General features: G+C 39.0%; 1 protein-coding gene across 3 annotated transcripts in view; it reads left to right on the top strand.

Moving 5' to 3' along the window:
• cacnb1 (calcium channel, voltage-dependent, beta 1 subunit) overlaps positions 1 to 7435 on the top strand; it is a 65388-nt gene extending 57953 nt beyond the window's left edge. For all 3 annotated transcript variants that reach the window (XM_056453222.1, XM_056453221.1, XM_056453223.1), the window contains 3 exons: positions 114 to 209; positions 3060 to 3245; positions 6661 to 7435. In XM_056453222.1, the coding sequence (XP_056309197.1) occupies positions 114 to 209; positions 3060 to 3245; positions 6661 to 7131 (753 nt within the window). In that variant the 3' untranslated portion in view covers positions 7132 to 7435. The remainder of the gene's footprint in view (positions 1 to 113; positions 210 to 3059; positions 3246 to 6660) is intronic.
• The last annotated feature ends 5304 nt before the right edge of the window (positions 7436 to 12739 follow it).

The following is a 12739-nucleotide window of genomic DNA, read 5'->3' as shown; positions in this document are numbered from 1 at the left end:
TAATACAACTCCATCAAAAAGATGACTATAATATAATATATATGATATATATGATTATAATTTATCCGATTGTGCTAATGTATTGTGCGATGTATTTCTGCTCTCTCTATCAGGTGTTGCAGAGGCTGATAAAGTCCAGGGGAAAATCTCAGGCCAAACATCTCAATGTCCAAATGGTGGCAGCTGATAAACTGGCACAGTGTCCTCCTGTGAGTATATGACTGGCTGGTCATTTGCATTCGCTACATTTCCACGGTCAAAAATTGAGTATGTTAGTGTGTGCCAAGGCACAGCACATTTCCGCTGTCAATTCTTAATAGGGCCTCATCTGGAATACCTTAGGGCTAATGGCCACGGCTTTTGGACTTACCGAATGCCATGGCTCATAGCTGGCCAGCTGGGACCAGAGGAGTGCTCATGGAGTTTAACTCAGTCAGGAGAGGGTTCACAGTGATGCTTATTTACTTTGTTATCCTTTCAGATTACCAAAGGTTTTACATTTGATGAAAGGTCATTCATAGATGAGCAACTTCAGCATATATAAAATGGCATATGCCTGCTAAGAGTGACAACAAAACTCTTTTTTTTATGTGTTTGCATGCAAATCAATGAACGGGCTACACAGAAAGCCACATTTACATGAGACAACATGAGACAAGTTTGCCAGGTTTCTCACCAGCAGCTGATGTCACTGCCCAAACATCAGCTCAAACTTGTCTATGGGAAATCTGTTAGAAGCTGCTCTGTTATATGTTATCACTTTTCTTTTTCACTGTATCTATCTATGAATGCAGCTTTTTTTTTCATTTTAAGCAATGATATATTTAGTAATATAGTATAGTAATATAGTAATGATTTCTGAAGGAGCCTGTGCCACTAAAGACGTTTAAGTCTGTATAGAAATCATAATTCACTGTGTTTATTTTGCTAGCACACATTGTTGTGCTTCAAGTCAGAAATTATTTCTTACAAGTTAATCCACTGGGAAAATAGTTTGTTTTGGTCATTTTCAAACAACCATATGCTTCTGCGTTTAGAGTGGTGGTTCTTTACTGTTGATGTCAGTTTGACAGAAACTAACCGTATGATTTTGTTAGCTCACATTGCTAGTTATATGGTGAACAATTCATCTGTGCATGTCATAAGGGAAAAAATTAGCTCTTGTAATCAAAAATTAAAATCAGAAAATGCACTTCCTGTTTGTTTTCATTTAAATTCTCAGATTACGTGATTATGAGGTATTGAGCGTGGCTAACATACTTAACCACGCCCCTCCAACTGTCAGTTTTGCCAACAAACAGAAATGGTGAGGAGATGTGTTTTAGGTTGTAATAACTCTCCAGAAACACCTTTCCTAAAGCTACAGCCACTGTTTTCTCATTTAATACTCTGTTTCTCTAGGACTTGCATCACAATATGAAAAAAACAGACTTTAACCACGCCCCTCTTACTATTAGATTGCTACAAGGGAATGATACGTATAAAGAAAGCCCCACCCCCTACTCAATATTCCGTTTCAGTTGGAAGTACTTCAACAAACTGAAATAAGTCTCATCGACTTCTGGTTCACGCAGACTTTAAAAAGCACCCCCCCACACACACACACAAATCTTAGCAGGGTGTTTTCACACCTCTAGTTTGAAAAAAGTCAGGAAAGTGGGTGAGTCCAGCTTTGTTTAGGTGGGAGTGTTGAGTGGCCAAAGAGGGAAGGGTTTGCATGAAAAGGGGAGTTTTAGTACGTGCACTACAGCTGATTTTCACAGAGGCAACACAAACACAGATGCAGGGGAGATAGACAGTCACTGCGTTTGCATGGACATCAGTAATGGAATTATTTGCCTTAATCTGAATAAGACAATAATATGATGAAGGTGTTTACATGAGCTGCTTTTTGAGTGTTCCTTTCATTATCCCGTTTTACATCTTATACCACATAGTTCGATTAACATCATTGCGTCACCACACTATTCACATTTCCTCTGGAGTTTCGTGTAATTTCAGGCATTTCATTCTTAATTTGTCAATTTTAACTGCAGTTTGGCACTTTCACTTTCATTCAGGAACATTTTATTTATGCCCCCCGTGACAAAAGAGATATTGAAAACGAGTATGAACTGCTGGAAGAGTGTTGTTTTAATGGATTAAAAAAAAAAAAAACTCCATTTCTCGGTAGATGGAGAGACTCGGTAGGTGCAGAGAATAGCATCAAACAGCCTACACTATCACAAAATGTGGTGAAAACCATACGTGACGAAAATCCTACACAATGGCAATAGTTTGATTAAGATGTTTACATTTGGAGAGCAGCATTTACAGCGGATCTTTCAGTCCATAATATTGTAGTGATATTAACATACTGTAAACTTAGTAACTAAATCATTTTGACTAAGGGTACAATGGTAGAAAATGTTCCTTATGAACATTTTTTGTCGCGTGTTAGCAGACAACTGTAATCTACAAATGTGGGTCCTTCATTGCGGCACATTTATAAACGCAACACTGATGACCCATGGCTCCAAACAATTCATCTTCTTCCACTTGTTTTAATTACGGTTGGCAACACAATGTGGCGTCTCTCTGAACACTGTAACAGGTAAAAACAGTCTTCCAAGCTATATCATGCATATTAATGAAGTTGCATCTCATTCACAATAGGCATTCTATTGTGAATGAGGTGCAACTTCATTAATATGCATGATATAGCTTCAAAATTGGTTCAAACCAAGTCTTTCTCATGAATTAATGCGGAATACTCAAAGAGGTTACGTTGTACCAGCCGGTACAGATAGCCAGTCTCCACGCTGGAATTTTCGCAAGGATCTCATGGCCGTGACGTAGCTTCAAAAACTCTTTTCAAACTGGAAGAAAGAATTTGCTCGAAATAACGCAAAATAACTTTTTAGTAAAATATATGTGTCCTAATAGTGTTTTTAGCAATGTGGGACACATATATGACTGTCAACATCTTAAAAAATGTATTTTGGTGATTCATGACCCTTTAAATGACTATGTAAACTACATTTGCTCACCCTTTTCTTTTCAAATATCTTCTTTTCCAGGAGCTGTTTGACATAATTTTAGATGAGAATCAACTGGAGGATGCATGTGAACACCTGGCTGAATACCTGGAGGCCTACTGGAAGGCCACACATCCACCGAGCAGCAACCCGCCCAACCCTCTGCTGAACCGCACCATGGCCACAGCCGCCCTGGCCGCCTCGCCCGAACCCGTCTCCAACCTGCAGGTACAGGTGCTCACTTCCCTGCGGCGCAACATGGAGCTCCTGGATGGCTCTTCCGCCGCAGAGCAGGGCCAACAGGAGGACGAACATGCCCTCTAAGACACATATTGAAGGGTCCCAGACCCGTCTCCCAATCACAGAAATGTATCGATGGCTGCTCAAGAGATAGAAACTGTATGTTGTGTGTCCCTGCTCCTCTCCTTTGACTGATCTCCCAGTGATATAGATAAAGCCACACAAACATGTGCACAAAAGAAAAGCAAAAATGATCCATATGAACACACTCACGCCTGTCTGACTTTCCAAAGGCCTCTTGTCGTCTGGAAAATGTAGTTCAGGTCGCTGCCCTCTTCCAGGTTGACATGGCATGAAAACTTACTCCCATTCTGCTATTAACACTGAGCTGAAAATCTAACTAGTGCATTGATGACGGTGTTGTTTACACAAGTTTAATGAAAGTGTGTGTCTGTGTGCAGAAGTGAGAGAGAGATACATGCTGCCTCCGAAATCGCATACTTCCCTACTATATAGCACGCTAAAATCAGTATGCGAGCTGAGTAGCATGTGCGAATTCATAGAATTCGAAAATCAGTATGCGAGAAGTAGCCGGATGACCTACTACTTCTGGCGAGATTCTGAAGTGTGCATCCCATGCACGCTGTGCTATCCCATGATGCACCACGAGAGAATTCATGAATGGGAGTAAAGCGACGCAACTCATGCGTGTAGGTCACGTGATCTGGACAAAATGGTGGATGTAGTACATCCGAATTCTATTCATACTGTATAGAACATACTTTTCTAACGGCCGAATAGTACCTTTGAATTCAAATGCAGTACCTACTGAGTAGTAGGCGGTTTTGGACGCAGCCCGAGTGTGCTTTTTAAAAGTCATTCACTAATATTGGCAATCTTATATAGCATATAGCAAACAAGGCTGGAGAAAATGCATTTTTAAAATAGTTTATTGATCTTTTGCTCAAAATATTAACAAAAATTCTTTGACAAATTTGAAATATAATTGAAATCCAAACCTATCAAAAAAGTAATATCTTTGTTAAAAATGCCATATTTATTGGCTCCCACTATGAATTGATATTAGATAACTATTTTTAAAGTATATTTCCTTATATATATATTTTTTTTTTAGTAGACCTGTTGGATGACTAGGAACAGGACATTGAGCAAAGTTGATCTCCTGTTACACACGGGTGTAAACATGAGGAAACAAAAGCCAGACTCATTAATCAAATATATAAAACTGAAGAACAGAGTTGTGATTTGAAGGAAAATAGTAGAGATGCTCTGGAGATTGGTATCAGCCGATAATCACATTTAACGACTCGATCAGTACTTATCTATTTATTTATTTTTCGTAAAGCTGCCTCTGAACATTACATGTATGCAACATACTTAATTTATTATCTTAGGTAAGGCGAGATCTCATACTTAAAGGGTAATTGTGCTTATGCAATGGCAAAGTTATATAAAGCTTGAAAAATCGTAATTGGTATCGGCCAATCACAATGACAAGGAATCAGTACTCGTTATCGGCTGCAAAAATCCTGATCGGAGCATCCCTAGAGAATAGCAAAAATACTGAACATACTCTTTTCCACCATCAGGATAATAAGAAACTTAAATGCTATCTCACGGCAATCCATAATGTTTTCATTTAGTGGCTAATTCATATCAATTTGTACAATCTTCTTCATGCATTTCACGATTTGCTCATCCTCCAATGATGTTTGGGTATAGAGGTGGCATTTGGGGTCACACCTCCTTTTAAAAATCATACATTTTTGTGACAATTATGTTAAATAGTTACATTTACTCATGAGATGGGGCTAGAAATAGTGTTATAAATCAGCCTGTAAGAGGATGTGTGTCTATCTTGTCCAAACACACTGTTAGGATGATGGTTTGAGAGGTTAAAAACCTCCAAGAACCACAGCTGAAGAATTGCAGAAGGTAACTGGCTCTTGGGGACAGAAAGTCTCTAAAACTAAAATCCAACACCACCACAAGCTATTTGAAACTCAAGTGTCATCAGTTTTGTTGTTAATATTCTGAGTACAAAGTTAAACAATGGAGATAGCCTTCAATTCTCATTTTATTTACAGAGGCCAATATTAGTGGAGGGCACTGTATCTCAGCTCAATCTGAACTGGAAGAAATGAGCCTCCATCTGCTCCATCTGCACCAATGCATGGTTGTCAAGGAGACCAAAAAAGCTACGCAGCTGCGAGATGCTCTTTAAACAAAATAACTTGTCCTGTTGGAATCACCTCGATATTTAAAGTTTCATTTGATAATAGAAAATGTATATAAATTATACGCATGACCTGAGAATGGAAAGAACACAGAAAGAGAATAAAATCTATATAATAACCTACAATATTATAAAATAAACAATTATTTTTACAAGGGCACCTCATATAGTCAGGTATTTAAATAGTTTCACTTGATTTAAAAAGAAATGGGGGGAAACATTATACCTTATTTTATTATATTATTTAAATATTTTAGAGAATAGAAGATAAATGGAGAATAAAATGTGATTTACTGCCATACAATGCACTTCATATACTCAGATATATTTAAATAGCTTCACTTGACGAGAACAATCTAAATGTTTTATAAACTGTATAAATGATTTGAGAATGTAAAGAAGAATTCAACTGATAGGATATGATAAAACAAAAATAGTCAATATTTTTGTACTTCATAAAACATAAATATTATATAAATGACGCGTTTAATATATATTAACACTTTAAAAATGGAAAGAAAACCAAGATGATAAATACTGTATATAATAAACTTACAATATGATAGATCTTGCTCAATATTTTTATACGTAATGATTTTTTTTGGGAGTGGTTGAAAATTCGAGACAACATTTGACTTTAAAGATGACTAATATAAAATATAATTTTGAAAAAGTCATCATCAAATATGTTGAAATAGGCTAGTTTATTGTGTGATGTTTTGAACACGGCCACTAGAGTGCGCTAAAACACTAGTTGTTTGTTTTACATCATGCGTATGGTGTGCATTGGTGTCTGCAGCTTGTCAGATGCATTTAACTTTTTAAAGTTTTTACAGGTATTTTTTGCATACTATTTTAAAGTGAAATATAGATATACATATTTTATTATATATTTTTGCAATAATCTATAGCATGTCATAGAGATTGCATCTAACATACAATGTCCTTCATAGCAAAAGCTTGAGTAGGGAATGAATTTTAATGTGTGTAAGCTACAGTCTCGTTGTCTGTATTGTGTTGAAATAACAAAACATATGTCAAAAAGCTGACCTCTAACCTTTCTATTAACTGCCTGCTCTGTTTTTGTGTGTGTCTGCATGTGCATTGGCCTGTGCTGGTGTGTTTTGGGGATGTGGCTTGCCATAGGGGCCGTTCCTGGTGCATGGAGAGCAGAAGAGGGAAGGGCCTGAACGCGGCGGCCTGCAAGACTACCAGAGTGACCTGAGCGGAAAGCAACCACTGCGCTCCTCACGCAGCCAGCTGCAAACCGGCAGCAGAGGTCTGTCTCGTCAGGACACGTTCGACTCCGAGACCCAGGGCAGCCGCGATTCTGCGTACACCGATGACATGGAGACCGATCCATACGAGGAGCCCGACCCATGCCGCTCGTACCGGCTGAACCCAGCCCACCACGCTCCGCGCCAGGCCTCCTGGGAGGATGAAGGGGCGGAGCCTGACCAGGAGAACCTCAACATGGTACCGCCTCCAGCTAATCAGCACCAGCGTGGGCGAGGAAAGCTGAGGGAGCGCTACTGTCAGGACGCAGAAGCCGGAGGAGCCACGACAGGCCGCAACCACAACCAGGAGGAGTGGAGCAGAGACGTGTACATTCGCTAGAGCAGGTTTACCTGAACACACCAAGTAGAACCTCTAGCTTGGATCTGTTTACAACCCAGAGAAACACACAATCATTGACAGACACTGTACAGCTCTCCACATTCACATTACGCTAGCTCTCTTCCATTGCATCTTTAGTTTCAACCTGTTTTTGAGGACGATACACTAACCCACAAAAGTTTGGAAGAGTGAGAATGAGTAATGTTTTTGAAAGATGACTTTCATGCCTGAAAAATACTTTTAAAATTATATCAGATTAGTATTATAAATGTAATTAATAATACAAAACTGAATGTTTTTTTTTTTTGCTGTAATTTGAGTCTTTATTTGCATGTGATTCTTTAGAAATCCTTTGCATATTATGACTGACAAATGAAATAGTTTTCATCACAGGAAGTAATTTTCGCAAAATATATTCAAGTGGAAAAATTATATAGTTAATAAAATAATATAGTTAATTTAAATTGACATATTTCGACATGATATGATTTTGCTGTACTTTTAATCCAACAGATGCAGCCCTCAGTGAGCATACACAATGCTGCTTCACCTAAAATGTAAAACTTTAAGCATTTTGGTTGTTTATTTACGCGATCACATTTATGGGGGTCTAAAAATACAAACTTTAAAAATTATTTCAAATTGCATGGTTTTAAAAACATTGTTATTGACTCTGTGTAAAACTATTCTTAAAACATGCGTATGCATACGTGTTTAGTCTATTGACCTTATTCTTAACATGTGAGCGGGAGCCATTGGAATCTTTTTGGTTTCTTTTGCCTCCATTGATTTTTAAGACGTTAAAAACAGCTCGCTATGCTGCTTGAGTTTGCAAACTGATATTTTCTTATTATGTTATTCTACATTTTTGACACCAGGAACGTTTTTAGAATTTTTTTATTATGTAATAGTGCTAAAAATCTTATTTAATTTATGTATTCATTTGTTAGTTGATTTTTAATTGAATATTTTTTATTGAAATGTTCTTGCCATGAATGTTCTTACCCCTCCTTGGGCTGGAGGGGGTCCAGTTCGGGGATCACGGGATCTCATCTCTGTTATTCGCAGGCGATGTTGTTCTGTTGGCTCTGTCGAACATGGACCTTCAGCATGCACTGGGGCGGTTTGCTGCCAAGTGAGATGCGGCTGAGATGAGAACCAGCACCTCCGAGGCCATGGTGCTCCACTTGAAAAAGGTGGTTTGCCATCTCCAGATTGGAGGAAAGGCCTTACCCCATGTGGAGGAGTTCAAGTATCTTGGGGTTTTGTTCACGAGTGAGGGAAGGATGGACCGTGAGATTGACAGGCGGATTGGTGTAGCAGTAATGCGGTCGATGTACTGGCCCGTTGTGGTAAAGAAGGAGCTGAGCCGAAAGGCAAAGCTCTCGATTTACCGTACAATCTACGTTCCTACTCTCACCTATGGTCATGAGCTTTAGGTCATGACCGAAAGGAAAAGATCTCGGATACAAGCGGCCGAAATGATTTTACTTCGCAGGATGGCAGGGCGCGCACACTTATAGATAGGGTGAGGAGCTCTTTCACCCGGAAGGAGTTCGGAGTAGAGCCGCTGCTCCTCCACATCGAGAGAAGTCGGCTGAGGTGGCTCAGGCATATCCCACCGGGAGGAGACTTCGGGGAAAACCCAGGACACGCTGGAGGGATTATGTCTCTCAGCTGGCCTGGGAATGTCTCTGTATCCCCCCGGAGGAGCTGGAGAAGTGTCTGGGGAGAGGGAAGTCTGGGGCTCTCTCCTAAGACTGCTACCCCTGCGACCCGGCCCCTGGAAAAGCAGTAGAAAATGAATGAATGAATCTTGCCATGAAAATAGCTTTGGTTGCTGACATGGCATTAAATAATCAATACATTATTCTACATTTTTATGTACAGTGATGATCATATTTGTTTGTAGAGCTAGTAGTTTGGTACGTTTTTTTATTTAATAATTATTTCTTCCAAAGGTAACTGAATCAGATGTTCTAAAACAATCTCAAAACGAGCACACTCAGCATCGCAGAATAAGGTCAATATTCAAGTGTGAGTACTTGGCAACTAACACAACAATGGTGCACTACAGGTGCTGACAAGGTGTTAAATAAAAACTACATTACATTATTCTACATTTTATGTATAGTCATGAACATATATGATTGTAGAGATAGTGGTCTTCTGACGTTTATAAATTAATAATAATTTCTTCCATAGGCAACTGAATCAGAAGTTCTAAAACACTCAAAAATGAGCACACTTACTCATCGCAGAATAAAGCCGCCTTTCCACTGCTGACGACATTCGGACACGACTGTCGGAATACACCCCCTTGTGGCAGTCGCACAGAATTTTCAGTTTTGTTGTGTACCATGGGAGGGAAGCTGTTCTCGCAGTGTCCAAAATAAAGGAGTGCAAATCCAACAGCCTTTTTTCTCCATGCATTCACCATGGTTGAATGAATGAATACTAAAAACTCTTAACTAGAAAATTTTGGAGGGAAAAAATAAAAAAAAATTTATTACTCCTATATGAATAGAAATGTGTGTTTTTTTTAATAAAGACTTTTTTCGGGTTAAAAAAATGACCAAAAAAAACTACTCGCGCACACGTATCTGCTTGGACAACACTGGAATACATCACATCTGGTCGGCCGGTCACATACAGCCTAGTCGCAGGAGTTCAAATATATCAACGGATCTGCAGCTCAAATCGGATCCGAATTTTCCAAGATGATAGGATCTGCCGGACTACTCTTCATTGGAAATGGCTTCCGGTCTGTCGCTTGTCGTTTCTCGTGTGCAGTGAAAAGGCGGCTTTAGGTCAATAAGCAAGTGAGCAAGTACTTAGCAACCAAAACAACAATGGCGCAACACAACACATTGTGTTACTTTAAAAACTGACTTCGCCATCTACTGGACAGGCATGGCATGCATCTTTTAAACCAAATCCCTGTAAGCATGATATCATTTTGACAACATCTGTATGACATTTCTACAAAAACGCCAAAGAAAAACATTTACTTTTAGCGTGTCGTCTGAACGACTTCTTTCAAAAACATTTGTCCAAACTTTTGACGGGTCATATAAGCAGGAGATCCTGCTTAAATCTCCATTCTCTTTTCCTTTTTTTGTATAGTACTGCATGAATCATTATGAGGTTAGTAACTGTTCTTGCTGAGCATTAAACACGATTCAGAATGTATATCCAAAATCTTGCAGACGTATGCGTGCGTTCGTTTGTTTCGGCGGTCAGGTAATTGTGTATGTGCGTCCTCTGTAGTCTTAAACAGGGTCTTTTCTGATACACAAGAGTCTCGGGAGAGCTCCACCAGTTTGATTTCCCAGACTACTACACAACTGCAGAGCGTGTGTGTTTTTTGTGTCATATTTATTTTATTTATTGAGGTCTGTCCAGTCTTTAGCCTGCTAAAACCTTTACCGAGCTCCACCGCTGCTTTGTGCTCCAGAAGGGGGCGCTGTGGTGCTCTCATCGTCTAGTTTAATAGGGCTAACAAGCGCATCCACAGATGATAATCCAGATCTGCTAGCAACTATATAAAAGGCTAATATGCAAATCGAGAGGACAATTTTTTTAGAGCTAAAAGCCCAACAGTTAAAGTCGAACACGAATAGCGTTGTGCTGATTGTCCCGTCTTCTGTGCCTGCTCAAGGGCTTTTAGCATTTGTGCCGCTAATGTACCACTGCCATAGGAAACATGTTCTGCCTTATTCACACAGGCCAACCAATCACAAGTGCCGGAGTTGTTCATCAGGCCACTCCCACCACAATCAGGGTGGGTTGTCTTAACTCAGTGCAACACATGCAGTTGTTGTTATTGTCGTCGTGTGTGTGATAGTAGTCGAAACTGCCATTTTTATCTTGTTTCCACAGCCACACGTTTGCACTTCCACACATTTCAAGGTGAAACAAGGTATTTCTTGCATGACGAATTCACTTCGCAATCTGAGAATCGGAATACAATCACAAACACTGATGTATTTCCAGTACGTACACACATCCTACTGCCAAACTCATGCTAATATGCTAGTGCTTTTTGTGTTGTTCTCTCTGTGGCCAATTTCTAAGCCAGGACTGTATGTGTGTGCGCACGTATGAAAACGGGAGAAAATCTGAAGTCTTTACTATTTTATGTAAGCAGAGCATTTGGTAAATGTCTTCTTTTTTCTTTTCTTTCAAAGATTATCATGATGAAATTCGCTAAATATACAAGTAGATAGCTTATACTAAATAATGTTATTGTTGCATTATCGCAATTGTTTCAGAATATAAGGACAACTGATGTATTCTTTGGTGCCTGATTGTAGCTCCATTTTCCTTTTTGTTTTTAATCTGTGGATAAATTCATATTTTAATTAAAAATTTTAATCTGGATCAACAGTTTCCAGTGCCTTTGCTATTGTCCTGTTGTTTATTAGCTCTGTGTAACTCTCACATAGTCACCCACTGAAGCTAAGCAGGGCTGCGCCCGGTCAGTAGCTGGATGGTAGACCAGATTGAAAGCTAGGGTTGCTGCTGGAAGTGGTGTTAGTGAGGCCAGAAGGGGGCGCTCAACCTGCGATCTATGTGGGTCCTAACGCCCCAACATATTGATGGGGACACTATACTGCTCAGTGAGCATCTTTTGATGAGATGTTGAACCGAGATCCTGACTCTCTGTGGCCATTAAAAATCCCAGGATGTCCTTCAAAAAAAGAGTAGGGGTTTAACCTTGCCATCCTCGCCAAATTTGCCCACTGGCCTCTGTCCATCATGGCCTCCTAACAATCCATAATTATCTTCATTACTCCACCAATCAGCTTGTGTGTGGTGTGCGGTCTGGTGCAATATGGCTGCCGTCGGGTCATCCAGGTGGATGCTGCACACTGGTGGTGGATGAGGAGATTCCCCCCAATGTGTAAAGCGCTTTGAGTGTCCAGAAAAGCGCTATATAAATGTAAGCAATTATTATTATTATTATTATTATTATTACTTTTATTATTACTTTTATTAAAATCTTAACATAATCAACTCTATACTGAAATCTTAAAATATAATAAAACAAATATTTTTAATTGAAAAAATAATAACTATTTACTTAAAAATATATAAATTAAATATACAAATATATCAACTTTAAAAAAGATATTTACCACATACTCAAGTAATTCATTATACGAATAAAGTGGAATTTAGCATAATTAAGCAGAAATGCTTGGTTGCTTTCCATCAATTTTCCCAAATTTTTATTTAATATCATGCATTAATTCATTTAAACTAATTTTGGAATAAACGATTCCATGCGTATTCAATAAAAAAGGTCAGGAGAGGTTTTTCTTCAATGTCAAAAATGCAAGTAATTTATTGGATTCAAACAAATCATTCGATTTACAGAATTGTGGTATCCTCAATGCAATGCAAAAGTTACATTCAGCAAGTGCGAACAGTTTTCATTTCCTGACTTCAACTTATATAGGCAGCTGGTATTAACAGGTGGAGTGTAGTGAAATTCGTCATTGGTCAATCATTCTCCAGTCCTCCATTGGCCGCACCCATACATACGTCCTCTTTTTCTACTAATTCTCTGCACAACGTCAAAAAGCTCAACTGCAAATTTTGT

Source organism: Danio aesculapii, chromosome 3 (assembly GCF_903798145.1).
Source record: "Danio aesculapii chromosome 3, fDanAes4.1, whole genome shotgun sequence".
Taxonomy (NCBI): domain Eukaryota; kingdom Metazoa; phylum Chordata; class Actinopteri; order Cypriniformes; family Danionidae; genus Danio; species Danio aesculapii.
This window is presented reverse-complemented; position numbering and strand designations above follow the sequence as displayed.